The 14,184-nt window shown below is 45.4% G+C and overlaps 1 protein-coding gene across 2 annotated transcripts in view; it reads left to right on the top strand.

Annotated features, from left to right (window-relative positions):
* The first annotated feature begins 899 nt into the window (after window positions 1-899).
* Window positions 900-14,184, top strand: part of PACS1 (phosphofurin acidic cluster sorting protein 1) — a 140,354-nt gene continuing 127,069 nt past the window's right edge. Inside the window, exon 1 of one of the 2 annotated variants that reach the window (XM_004264395.4) lies at window positions 900-1,482. In XM_004264395.4, coding sequence (XP_004264443.1) covers window positions 1,136-1,482 — 347 coding nt within the window. In that variant the 5' untranslated portion in view covers window positions 900-1,135. The remainder of the gene's footprint in view (window positions 1,483-14,184) is intronic. The other variant, XR_007478585.1, reaches the window with a different exon arrangement.

The following is a 14,184-nucleotide window of genomic DNA, read 5'->3' as shown; positions in this document are numbered from 1 at the left end:
TTTGCCAAGCACTGGGGAGGGAAGTCGCATACTGCCGCTGTACCACTGATGCTGGTCCAAGTCCACCATCTGGGGTGCCGGCATGCAGGTGGCTTCGAGGTGGTTTCTGGAGCCGGGAGTGTGGGTGACTCCAGGGAGGATGAGGCAGTTGAGTAAGGCCTCGGGAAGAATAGGATTTTAGAAATTTAGTTAAGTGACGAAGCAGAAAAACATCCCAAGTAGAAGAAATTGAGGGTAGAGATGGCTTGGGACTGTGATGGTTCTTTGTGGGAGGGGGACATTAGGGGCAGAAAATAGGTGGTTGGCTCCAGATGGGTCAGGGCTTAACTTCAGATTCACCCGTGCCAAAGGCCTTCTGAACTCTAGGTCCTTGAGCCCTTGCCCACACTGGGGAAAAGCGGGGCGGAAACTGCCCGGCCCACAGGCGCCCAGCCGGCCGCTGGGTCTCCATCGCTCCCTTCGCTGGTCGTGACGGCGAAGAAGCCCCGGAGCCGCAGGGTGGGGGCCAGGGCGGCGGTCGGAAAGCGGGCTTGGGTGGGCAGCGGGTTGGGCCTCTGGTCCACAGACCCGAGAGGGCCGAGGCGCGCTGTCGCGGTAGCCCCCTCCGGTCCGACCGCGCCCCGGAAAAGCGAGGTTTCCGCTGGCTCGGCTGCCGCCGCCCCCGTGGAAAGGACGACGCGAGAGAAGAGGGGGGTCAGCTGGCTGCCGCCGGGCCGCGAACTTACGGAGAGGATCCGGCAGAGGCGCGAACCGCCGACCCCTCTCCTGAAGAGCGAGGGGCGCGCACGCCCACAGGCCCGCCCGGGGCGCGAGCGCGAGCGCGGCCCCGGCCCCGCCCCTCGGCGCTGGGTGGGGCGGGCGCGGGCCAGGCCTCCCCGCCCCCTCCCCGGACACGCCCACCCAGTGCTTTGGCGGCGCGAGCCGCAACTGGCAGCGGCGGGCGAGCGCGAGGACCGCGCGCCGCGAGGCCCCGCGCGTGCGTGCAGTCTCTCGCTCGCGCGCTCTGGCGGGCGGGCTGAGCAGACGAGTCGAGCCCCAGCTGCCGCCGCCGCCACCGCCGCCGGAGAAGCCTCGGCGTCCGCTCGGCGTCGCCTGATTCCCGTAACCCCTGTGCTTCCCTATCCCCGGCCGGGCCATGGCGGAACGTGGAGGGGCGGGCGGTGGTCCCGGAGGCGCCGGGGGCGGCAGTGGCCAGCGGGGCTCTGGGGTCGCCCAGTCTCCGCCGCAGCAGCCACCGCCGCAGCAGCTGCCGCAGCAGCCGACGCCCCCCAAGCTGGCCCAGGCCACCTCGTCGTCCTCGTCCACCTCGGCGGCGGCCGCCTCCTCCTCGTCCTCGTCCACCTCCACCTCCATGGCCGTCGCGGTGGCCTCGGGCTCTGCGACTCCCGGCGGCCCGGGGCCAGGCCGCACCCCCGCCCCCGTGCAGATGAACCTGTACGCCACCTGGGAGGTGGACCGGAGCTCGTCCAGCTGCGTGCCCAGGTGAGCGGCGGGTGGGGGGGACCGGGCCCTCGGGGGTCGCCCAGCGGGGTCTGTGGCAGGCCCCCGCCTTCCCATTCCTCCCCGTCCCATCGCGCAAGGGGGCACCCCGACCCTAGATTCCCTCTGGCTGCTTTGCCGCCCGGCCTGGCTCCTGCCCGGCCTCCCGGGACTCCTCCCGCATGGACCCCGCCCTCTCCTGGCATCCCCACCTTCTGTCTGGGGCCGGGGCCACCCTCTTCCCCTCTCTGAGCTGGGCCTTCTGGACTCTCAGCCCTGGGCCTTCTCTTGTTGATCTGACCGAATCCGGCCTTCCTGTCAGTTTCCCTGTGAAAGTCACAGACTCTTTTCTCGGCCTTGCCAGCTCCCGTGGGCTGTACATATGTTACATAGATGTGGTATGGATCTCTTTAGATATTATTTCCCAATGTACTTGGCACGTGTCAAACTCGGTTGTCACCTTCTGCCAGGTAAAGCCGGTATAGTAACCCTTGGCGCTTCTAGTTTGTCTTCAACACACATGTTCATTTGTACTCCAAAGACACACATTGTGTCCCGGCCTCTACGTCTTGTAAAAGTCCTATTAAATGTGTCTTAAAGTGTATTTTTCATCCTCTTCTCCCTCCTCACCCCCCAGTAACTGGTCACAACTTCTAGCCCTGCAGGGCTACATAAAATTACTGCCTGTTCCTAAATTCAATCCATCCCTCTGTCTGTTGGAACCATCTGGGGACTGTCCTTGCATTGGTAAAATATACCTGAGTGTGGGATATTTCTGTATTGGCAAGGCAGTCTTTCTCAAACTCTTTGGGGACAGTGTGCATCATCCTACAGTTTACCCCTTGAATAGACGCTGTGAAGCTGATCTCACCCAGGAAGCCCAGAGAAGTGCCTGGAGGTGGTCTTTTTTGTCACCTGTAAACCGGGTTGATTCTGTTGGCTTGGAGTCTGGCTGGCTCCTTACTCTGTCAGCCCTGTCTTGGGCAGATGGACGTGTAAGTGGGGTTGGGGAGCATTGTCTGGTTACATCTTCAACTCTTTATTTTTCTCCATGCCTCCCCCTTTATTCTGAATTGTTTCATGCATGCAAGATTATATATGTCCTAGAAAGGATTGTAAATAAAAATGACAAGAAGTACATCTCTGTACTTGACTCAGCTTGAGAAAGAGCATTACAATTGTGTTGAAGCCCTCGGGGTGCCACTTCCTGATCACATCCCCTTCTTCCCCCTACAAAGGTAAACATTATTTTGAATTGTGTGTCTATCATTTCCCTGTCTTATAAAATTAGTTTTACTGACATATGTGCATCTCTAAGCTATGTTTTTTAGTTGTGGATGTTTTGGGAAGTTTATATAAATGCTATCATACTGTATGTGTTCTGTGGCCTGTTTGTGTGTGTGTGTGTGTGTGTGTGTGTTTAAACTCAACATTAAGTTCGTGAGAATCATCAGTGTTGTATGGTGGCTCTAAGTATTTTCACTAATGGGTAGAATTTCATTGTGTGAATGTATCATAAAGCTCCTTTTGATGAACATTTGGGTTGTTTCCTGTTTGTTAATACAAACAGTAATGCTGTAAATATTTTTGTCCAGGACTCTTGGTGCTCCTTGCAAAAGTTTCTTTAGGATGTCTTTATATGTAGGGGTAGAATTGCAATTTGAGAGATATACGTCTGGAACATTTTTAGATAATGCTGAATTGTTTTCCATTAGCCCCTCTCTACTCTTCGTGTCCCTTGTGTTTCAGCGTTCACTTCACTGATTTATACTTTCCTTTTTCTCTGTCCTTTCTTCAGGGTAATCAGGAGCCACATTAGTTTAGTTAGGTTTGGCCAGTACCCTAACACACACCAGACGCAACTGGGAGTTTAGTATGTGGTGGTTTTCCTCTCTTGGTCCTAAGCAGGCCTGCCTTTCTCTTTCTGTACAGGCCCATCTATAGTTGAAGTATTCTCATCTACTTCTTTCAAACATAAAAGCACTGGGTCCTTTCCTCCATGGGTCCAGTGTTAGCATGCTTGCCTGTTCTTCCGTCACATCTATCACTGTTTGACTGGTGACATTTGGACAGCTGCCTTCTCTAGCTTGTTAGATCAGAAAGGCGTGAGCCTACTGGCAAGAAGCTGCTGTGCAACCGAGGGGGATAAATAAAAACACTGATTGCTGTTGATTTCCAATCTGTCCCTATTGGTCACTGAAAGGTCCACACAATAAATTATTAGCCAAAGAAACAGCCAGGCATCCTGATCAAATCAGTAATTGTTATGTTGACTTGGTGTGAGAGCCTTAGACTGTCTTGTTGTTTTCACCTGCAGGGAGCATGCAGTTCTGTCATGTCTACCAACCAATCTTTGGGATTGTCAGCTGTCCTGCTCTGACTTATTTTTTAACCGGCACCCTTGTGCCTCCCAGCTCTTTGTGAAACACTTGTGCTCTTTGGAGCAGGCTGTTTTATCTGCAGGATGGAAAATAACACCCTGTGGGGAGAAAATGGCCTGCTATTGGCCCTTCCAGTGATTAGAGTCATCCAGTTAATTTGAAGTCTCCTTGGTATGCTTGTTCACATTGTTTGGAATGTATTGGCAGCGAGCACTCTGTATACAGCACGCTGAATATCGTCTAGGATTAACATTCTTGTCTTGTGTAACTCAAATGAGACACAAATGTATGATTTATATGCACTTGAGAAATGCACGCATGATTGTATGATCTAAGGTTGGATGTGTATAAAATGTCCTGGGATTCAGTCTTGTGAAATTGTCATCCTCTTCCTAGTGCAGAGAAGCGAGTTGAAAAGTCGAGTGTTAGGAAGGTCATGCTCCTTTTGTTGATCCCTGTAGGAATATAATTTACTTTTGGAAAAAAAAAAAAAACTTTTTCCTTTATTAGATGTTTAAATAAAGTTGTTGTTTCTCAGGTATGTACTCTGCTCTGACTTAACAGCTACTAAATTCTCTCAGAATCCATAGTATTTTTTTTTTTACTTTTTATGAATGAAGAGCATACCTATAGTTGGCTTTAAAATAACTAAATTGTTCTTTTCATTGCCATTTTTACCAGCATTTTTTAAAATAAAAAGATGGTTTTTTTCCTGATAGTAGATTTTTATTCTCACAAGGAATTTCAAAATTTTAACTGAAATATAGTTGACATACAATATTATGTTGGTTTAATTTGCATTTGATTTGACATTTGCATACATTATGAAATGATCACCACCATAAGTCTAGTAACCATCTGTCCCCACACAAAGTTATTACAGTACTATTGACCATATTCCTTATGCTGTACATTACATCCCAATGGCTTAAAATAAAAAGATCAATACACGTCCATGATTAGAAATTCAAGCAGTACAGAAAGATGGAAATGGTAAAGGAAAGCCCCAGCCCTGTGTCTCTTCTCACTCCCCAGAGGTAATCATTGTGAAATACAGTTGACTGTTGAGATTCTGTCACCAGCAGGTAGGTCTGTTACAGTTCCATTATGAAATTCACAGCTTTGGAAGTGGACGCTGTTTTCCCTCCACACTAAGGAGTGCTCCCTGGTCTGTGGTCCAGAGTATGGACAGTGGTGTGGCGCTGTCGTAGGTACCAGGTGGCAAGATGCTTGACATTGAAGGCAGGGCTTTAGAGTCTCATTGACCCTTTCTCTTTGGTCTTTGTATGGTGACATTTCCCCTGATGTTCTTTTCTCTTTTTGAGTTGCTTAAGTAGGAGAGACTGAAAAATTATTCAATTTCCTAAGTGTACAAAATTTCCTCAGGGGTGTAAAACTGACTGTCAGGAGACAAAATGTGCTCTGCTCTATCACCCACTAACTGTATCACATTTGTCTTTGAGTACAGAGCACATTTGCGTATCCTTATCTGTGTGCTTAGGGAAGGAGTTCAGTGGTTATCAGTCACATTTCTCCTTTAGACCACATTTGGAAAAAAAAAAAAAAAAAGAAAAGGGGAGGTGGCCATGGCCAAGTTTGTGTGACTGTCCTGCAATAGAAGTGTTAATTTCATGGAGATACTTGAGGCCAGTTACCCCTCTAACCATGAAAGCACTGGGCAAGCCAGGATGTATTGCTGTATGTGCTTCCTGTGTGCTAGGGCAAACTCTCCCACACCTTAGCATTTTCATCCATTGATTGGGAATACTTTTACTTACTATCCATTCCAAGATGTGGGTGAAATAAATATAAAATAGGACCTATAGATCCACAGGAGAAAGTACTTCTTAAATGATAGATATAAAGTAAATGTTAGGGAGGGTGGGAGGGAGGGAGACGCAAGAGGGAAGAGATATGGGAACATATGTATATGTATAACTGATTCACTTTGTTATAAAGCAGAAACTAACACACCATTGTAAAGTAATTATACCCCAATAAAGATGTTAAAAAAAATAAAATAAAATAAAACAAAAAACAAACAAACAAAAAATAAAGTAAATGTAATTGATCAAATAAGAGAGCGCTGTTAAACTTTCTTTTATTTCCCTAGTGTTAAAAGTCTTGGAAGCAGGGCTTCCCTGGTGGCGCAGTGGTTGAGAGTCCGCCTGCCGATGCAGGGGACATGGGTTCGTGCCCCGGTCCGGGAAGATCCCACGTGCCGCGGAGCAGCTGGGCCCGTGAGCCATGGCCGCTGAGCCTGTGCGTCCGGAGGCTGTGCTCCGCAACGGGAGAGGCCACAACAGTGAGAGGCCCGCGTACCACAAAAAAAAAAAAAAAAAAAAAAGTCTTGGAAACATATTTGTATCTTAGAAGATTTGAATTTCACATTGTGAGTGTTGTAATAGAATATGCTCTCTATCGGAGTAATATAATCCACCGTCCCTGTGGAAGCTCAGATTCCTTAAGTCAGAAAGAGAATGACTTTCACAGAGTCTGTCTTACATGTATTGATTTACAGATCTTTTGGACACATTAGTGGTTATGTGATTTCCTTTTAAGCTAGATTTCCAATTTCTTAGCTGAGCCAATAAGCTGCCACTGTTATTAAGGTTGGTGCCGTCTCTGTGTGCACCAGGGAGGTGCAAGCCAGAAAGTGTTTGGGCTGTGTCTTTTCACTGCTTCACCCTAGGAGGCTTGTCCTGTTTTGGCCCGGACTTGCAGACTCAGTGGGTCCTCCGAAATTTGGAGTTGGCTTGGCTTGGACCTGTGGTGTCACATTCTGGGAGTACTTTGGGAATCCAGGGAAGCTGTGGGAATGATTGCAAGAGTTGGTCTTTTTCCAGTGTGAGTTCGGAGCGGTATTAAGGGCTCTTGAGAAAAGACAGAGTTTGAAGTTGGCCTTAAAATGTCTCTCAGAGCCCACTGGGCTGGAATTGAGCAAGGCGGTTTGGTTCTAGATTGGCGAGCCCTGACGCAGTCCTCCCTTCTCCAGGCCTAATTAAAGGAATAACCAGCATAACTTCAGAGGACTTTAGGGAACCAATGTGTGTGCCTGGGCACCAACTCTGGAGTCATTCACAGGGCAGTTATCTGATTAGAAAGCCTGCTGGACCTGCTTTCCCTTTTATGTTATTACAAACCAGAGAATAGCTGTAGTCACAGCTTAGGGAGCTGCTTAGGCAGACACGTGCCTGGCCTCTACCTTGGGTAGCGCAGTAGAGAAGGCCAGTAAATGATGATGTATTGTTGCTGAGCTTTTATAACTTCTAGAAAACAGTTACTTAAAACATTTTCTTTGACATTCAATTATGTCTTAAGATCATAGGCTATTTCATCTTTAAAGCTGTGCTGTTCAATACAGTAGCCACTAGCCACACGTGGCTGTTTAAATATTAATTAAAATTGAATGAAACTTAAAATTCTCTTCCTTAGTTGCACTGGCCGCATTTCATTTCACACCAGTCACGTGTGACTGGTGGCTGCCATATTGGACAGGGCAGATCTAGAACATTTCCAGGACCACAGAAAGTTCTGTTGGATAACACTGTTTTAGAGAGAAAACTGCCTAAGTATGGGCATTTCTGATATTAATATTTATGGCTTCTCCTTATTTGTTTAATTAGACTGAGTACTCAGTCTGTCCTCTTCCAAGTTATTTTAAAATGTGCCCTTTCTTCGCTATTCCAAGGGCCCATTAGTTTTCTTTTGTTAGTTTTCCCCCTTTAAGTGTTGTTACCTTCTAGTCTGTTCACTTCTTCCTGGAGGGAATTAGCTTCCTGGTGCTTCCCTGTCATTTTTTTCTCACAATTTTAGGTCTTAGTCAATATCTACAGAGAAAACTGTCTGGAGGCATTAACTCCAAAATGGTTTTGGATGGTAGGATTATGTGTGATACTAATTTTTGTCCTTGTGTATTTTTTGGTGATTTCCAGACTTTCTATAACAGACATGTATTACAGAAAAGACCAGTAAATGTTGTTTTAAAAATATATATTTAGGGACTTCCCTGGTGGCGCAGTTGTTAAGACTCTACCCTCCCAATGCAGGGAGCCTGGGTTCGATCCCTGGTCAGGGAACTAGATCTCACATGCATCCCACCTGCTGCAACTAAGACCCAGTGCAACCAAATAAATGAGTAAATATTTTTATATATATATATATATATATATATATATATATATTTAAAGATGCATATCAACTCTTCTCGGTTGTATACGTACCTCAAAGGAGGGAACCTTACAAATTTTATATCGCTATAAAGATGTAAAATATAGGATTTATTGAATGGATGAAGACATTGGGGGGAGCTGAGGTTTCACTCCACTCACCTTCCTTTCTTGGTTCTAGAGTTGCTTGTTCATCTTTATTGACAGCAAAAATGGTGACTGGAGAATGCTCTAGCCTGCTGCCCACCTCATGGTGTGTGGATGGTGGGGCACAGGTGAGGAGGGGGGCATTGATAGAGGCACATTAGTTATTTGATGTTCATGTAGCTTCTTTTATTTTATTTTTATTTTTTATTTTTGGCCACACCGTGCTGCATGCAGGATCTTAGTTCCCTGACCAGGGATCGAACCTGCGCCCCCTGCATTGGGTGCGCTGAGTCTTAACCAGTGGACCTCCAGGAAAGTCCCATGTAGCTTCTTTCAGATTGTAAAGTTTTTAAATACATTAAAGGTCAGAATATCTGAGTTTAGTTCTAGCTTCACCAATTTTTCTGACCCCGAGTACTGTTCTTCCTCTTTTCTCCTTGGAAGTAATGATCCTCCACGACTCTCAGATGAACCTGTGTTTCATTCATCCTTTCAGCACTTGCAGTTCGTTCTGTAAACAGAGGCACTAGGTAATATCCAGAGCCTATTTTGGCAAAAAATTTTTTTAGAACTGTGACAGACCTCTTAGCAGTTACACCCTGAGTGGTTTACCCTGTATGTTTTTTTAGTGACCTGGTGCAGGTATAGGTAGGCGTGAAAGGAGTGATGTTTTAAAACTTGGTTCCTATTACAGCACCTGCTCCTGTCTTCTTAGTCTGCAGACTCCTCCGAATGGCAGTCTGCCTCTCAGAGCAGTATTCTGAGCAAGACTCCCCCCAGGTAACAGTTCGGATGTGGTAAGTGGAATGTTAATTGTCCCTGAGGAAATTTAGCCTGGTTATTGTGCTTAGATGCAGGAAGGTGTTTTTTCTTTACAGTTTTTCTCCAAAACTCTGTGTGTGTGTGTGTGTGTGTGTGTGTGTGTGTGTGTGTGTATGTCTGGCTTTGAGCTTCCTTTTGTTCCTTTTTTTATAAGCGAGACAGATTCTTTGTAGTGTTTTTTTTGTTTTTGTTTTTATAACAGTTTAGGAGAACACAAAAGGCTTAGGACATCAGTTGTCATTTATTTGGTCCCTCCTCCCAGACCTTTTCCTGTCTGTTGTTTAGAAACACCAAATGGCTTCAGGGGTTAGATAGTAGCTTTTTCCTCCCATGTCTGTGATTTACGGTGCCTGGAAAGCACATCGCACTCCCTCATGTGTAATTCTACCCATCCTCTGTGACCCTGATCTCCTCCCAGAAGGTAACCACTAGTAGCAGTTCAGAGTGATATGTTAAAATGAAAATCAGATCATGTCACTCCCCTGTTCATAATCTTCCCAATTAACTCATTTAGCAAATGCTTGTAGACCAGCCGTCATGTGCCACAAACAAAATCCTTGATCTCATGAAGTGTCCATTCTGTTGGGTGAAGATGAGAGACCCTATCAGATAACTTTTCATCACACTTAGAGTAAAACCCTTTTTATGATCTAGGAGATACTTCGTGGTGGGACTCTTCCTGTGGCTTCCACCTCATTGCTACCATTCTCCCCATGCACACCTGGCTCTGGGCAAGTTGGGCCCGGGCACAGTCACCCTGCCTTTGGGCTTTTGCACTTGCTGTTCCCTCTACCCGGAATGCTGTGTCCCCAGGTCATCGTGTGGCTGGCTCCTGGGTATCATTCAGGTCTCAGCTGACCTGCTACCTTGGAAAGCTTCTCTCACCTGCCCATTCCATTCTGGGAGTTTATAAATCTTCTTCACACCAGTTACCATCATCTGAAATAATCCTGTTCATTACTTCACATAGTAGTTACTTTATAGGTGCTTGATGGATACATTTGTCAATGAACAGTGCCTGTTTATTTGTAAAGTTTATTGAATGAAAATCTATCCTACACAATTCTTTCATTCAACAAATATTTTTTGAGTATTTCTATATGCCAAATACTGCTCCAGGTGCTGGGGAACCAGCAGCAAACTGGTTGACAAAGTCCATTCTCTCCTAGAGTGAACATTCTTGTGGAGGGAGACAGATAATAAACACGTAATTAGGTCTATAGTGAAGAGTCAGGTGGTGAGTAGTGCCATGATGGAAAACAAAGCGGAGTGTGGACTTGAGAGGGTTGGGTAGTGTGGTCAGAGAAGGCCTCTGGTGAGGTGCTGTTTGGGCTGATGCCTGGGTGAGGTGAACCAGACTGCTGAGCGTTTGCTATGTGCACAGCACCTCCGCAGGAAGGGAAGTCGAGGCCCAGGGAGGTGAAGGCAGTTCTGCAGGGCTCCCCAGTTTAGAATTAGGTGGAGGACTTCCCTGGTGGTGTTGTGGTTAAGAATCCGCTTGCCAATGCGGGGGACACAGGTTTGAGCCCTGGTCTGGGAAGATCCCACGTGCCGTGGAGCAACTAAGCCCGTGCGCCACAACTACTGAGCATGCGCTCTAGAGCCCGTGAGCCACAACTACTGAAGCCCGCGCGCCTAGAGCCCGTGCTCCACAACAAGCCCCCTGCTCGCTGCAACTAGAGAAAGCCCATGCACAGCAATGAATACCCAACACAGCCAAAAATAAAATAAATTAATTAATTTAAAAAAAAAACAAAACTTGGTGTCCCCTGAGCTCTGTCTGGTTCTCATGGTTGACAAATAATATTTAATGCTTTATACTTTCTAATGTTGGGATTACAGAATGCTGCTTTATTACCAAATTGTTGACAGTGAGAGGCTTCGTAGCACAGTGGCTACAGGTGTCATTTCTGGAGCCAGTTAGCCAGGATTTTAATCCTGACTCTGTTGTTTACTGTTTGAGTGACTTGGGCAAATTACTTAACTTCTCTAATGCTTCATTTGTCTCATCTTGTAAAATGGGCATAGTAATTGCCCCTACTGTTCATTTATTATGAGGATTAAATGAGATTAATACACTTTAAGTGCTTATGTGGCACATAGAAAACACTTAAAAATGTTACTATTACTCTTGCTGTCTTTATTGCCAGCCTAGCTTCTCTGTCTCTCCCCCACACCCCTCAAAAAACTGCTTTCTGTCTAGAATCAGGGCAACCTTGTTTATATTCTGATTTCCTCAGGGGGACCATTACAAGGTCTTGGGTTCACTTTGGCCACAGATCCTGCCAAACCCCAAGCTTAATAGACTAGAAAGTCAAAGGAAAATATTTTAGTTCTCTGAAGCGGTGGCTGGGTCGGGATCCTGTTTCTACATCCTGCCAGCTTATATGAACGGAAGAGATGGTTCAGGCCCGGCCTGCAAACCACAACTTTGTTTTGAGCCAACTTGACTTGACAGCTTCCCTATTCTACCTGCTGACTTCTTTAGCTCCGCTTTGGCAGCCAGAAGAGCAACTAAACCGGTTTACAGCTAGCCATTTATCACCAGTAAAAGCTGAGCGACTCCTAGGAAAATCAGGATTTAAACGGAGTTGATCTTTTTCTCTTTTCTCCTTAAGCTTTCCTTTTTATGTCTCAAACTATAGAAAAACTGTATTCTACTTTTGTAGGAGAACCTGATAATACATTTAAGGCCTATTGTGAAACATTTGGATCTTGGTATACATGTCAGTTTTCTCCTTTAATAAGCACCAAGACTTTTTATCTTCCCATTTTGGTTAGAAACCCACAAATATATTTATGTGTTTCTGGTTCTTCCTTGAGAATATATAAAACACAGATTTACCGCTTCTCAAGTGCGGATGGTCATGATGAATGGGACCCTCATGGCGAACATCAGGGCTTGAAATGAAGAGTGTGGACCGGTACGTGGTGCGTAACTGTTTTTAAAGTCATATGTTTGCTTTTTTAGTTTTGTTTTTGTCTTCTCTTCTCCCTGTTGCTATCAATATGCCTTCTTTCTGCTTTGTTGCTTCTAATATTCCATGAGCTGAAGAATCATATAGTCAAATATGTTAAGAAGGAACGGGCTCTCGATGTGAGGCTGAGAGTAATGGGCAGTGTAATCTGAGAGCGTGAGATCCACAGCGGGGCTGTTTTGCTCACCTCTCGGTCCAGTTTGTGCTCTAGAGGTAGGCTTGCTGGTGAGTTGAGGGTGAGGGTTTAATCTTCTATTTAACTATTTAATCTTCTATTACTATTATGGATTAGTCAGTAAAACCCTATATCTAGTGCTTAGTTAAATCTATTTTGATTACCTCTGGGCAAGTCACTTTCTCTCCTGATTTTTTTTTACAAGTGGGGATACCCTTTTTGGCCTTGTTGATTTGTTATGCAGAGAAACAAAATATTTGTAAAATGTTTGAGCATCTATATTCATAGAAATCATTACCTTAACATCTTTGGGTAATGGCAGTGAAACTATGAATATGATGGTATAGTATTTGTAGGCCTGATTTACATTAGTCATCATTTACATTGTCTCTGCAAGTAGGTTTTTGTTTCGCACTTTCAGGTCGTATCCAATAGAATGTGGCAGCGTAATCTACCCTAAGTCTGTTGTTTAATAAAATTGTCTCCTCAAAATTAAAATATGTGGAAAGTAGACAACAGCATTCAGTCATCCATGCCATGTACTGTTTTTGCTGTGGATGAAAATGAATAAGCAACTCTGGAAACCAGCGTCCTCTGGGAACATAAAAGCTCAGTAGCTATTAATGGATTTAATTGTATTTCCACTCTGCCACCAAGATGTGCAATAAATTGTTTATGCCCTTATCTTTAATGGGGAGAATTGTTCATTAACTGTATATGATATCATTATCCCTTTGTTTTTATTACTTGTGGATAATCCCCTCTATCTTTCCTTTCTTTTAAAAAAAAAACTTATGAAAAGGAGCAGCTAAAATGTTATTAAACATTGCCCATTAATCTTTTTGGTTGACTTTTCTCTCCGTGGAGGAAAAGGAAAGTGTCATCTCACTGGGAAAACAAATGCTTGGGTTGGAAATGGGACATGACCTGAACTAAGATTTGGCATAGGATTAGTTTGGTGTGCTTTGGACTTAGGCCAGCGATGTGTTTGCTTATGTTCCAGGAGGGCCTCATTCTCAGGCAGCCTCACTGATAAATGAGTGCCATGTCTCCGTGTGCTGAGGCGTCGTCTGATTGGAGTCCATTTAAGAGAACATTTTATAGAACGTTTGTGGTGATGGCTTTGTTTGGGTTTGGGTTTTGTTTTGTTTTGCTTTGTTTTGTTTGATGCTCATTCAGGTATTTCCTCCTATTCTTATAATATATCTGGAGGAAAAAAGTCAGCAAGTTGCTATCATCTCTTTAAAACCACGTGCCAAAAATGCTTTGGCTCTAGAATCTGGTTTCTTATTTGGCTTTACCTCACCATGTGGGTTTGCATAAGTCTCTGTGAGTCCTCTCCCTAATAGTAACTTCATTTAGTTGGCAGGTACTCACCGTGCAGAAACCATATGCCTAGTCACCATTTTAGACACCGAGGAGAGAGTGCCTAATAAAACAGGCAAAATCAAAGCTCTCCTGGAGGTTACCTTCTAGGGGCAGAGGGGGCAGCAGGCAATAAACAAATGAGTGAGCAAATGGTAGGGTATGTCAGATGGGGAAAATTAAAGCAGGAAAGGGGTATACGTGAGGCAGAGAGTGTTACTTTTTTAAATAAGGTAGTTTAGAAGACCCCAGAGAAGGTGAGTCATCATGTGGAGCACACACTTAGGCAAGTCATTAGAGGGAACAGTAAGTACCAGTAGGTTCCAGGAATATCCAGGAGGCCAGTGGACTGGAGCCAAGTGAACAAGGTGGAGAGTAGTGGGAGAGAAATTCAGAGAAGTGAAGGGACCAGATCTCGTAGGCCAATGTAGGACTCTGGCTTTGACCTTGAGTGAGATGAGGAAGCCATTGGGGATTTCGAGCCAGAGAAGAGGCATGGTAATGACTTACATATTAAAATAACCACTGGCCCTTGTGTGTAGCATAGCCCATAGGGAAGGGCAAGGGTGAAAGCAGGGAGTCCAGTTAGGAGTATGAAGATGATGTACCGGGAGCTGATGTTGCCTTCAGCCAGGGTGGTAGAGAAGATGAGAAGTCATCAGAGTCGG

Source organism: Orcinus orca, chromosome 8 (assembly GCF_937001465.1).
Source record: "Orcinus orca chromosome 8, mOrcOrc1.1, whole genome shotgun sequence".
Classification (NCBI taxonomy): Eukaryota; Metazoa; Chordata; class Mammalia; order Artiodactyla; family Delphinidae; genus Orcinus; species Orcinus orca.
The sequence above is the reverse complement of the archived record's forward strand: the minus strand, read 5'-3'. Positions and strand labels throughout refer to the sequence as shown.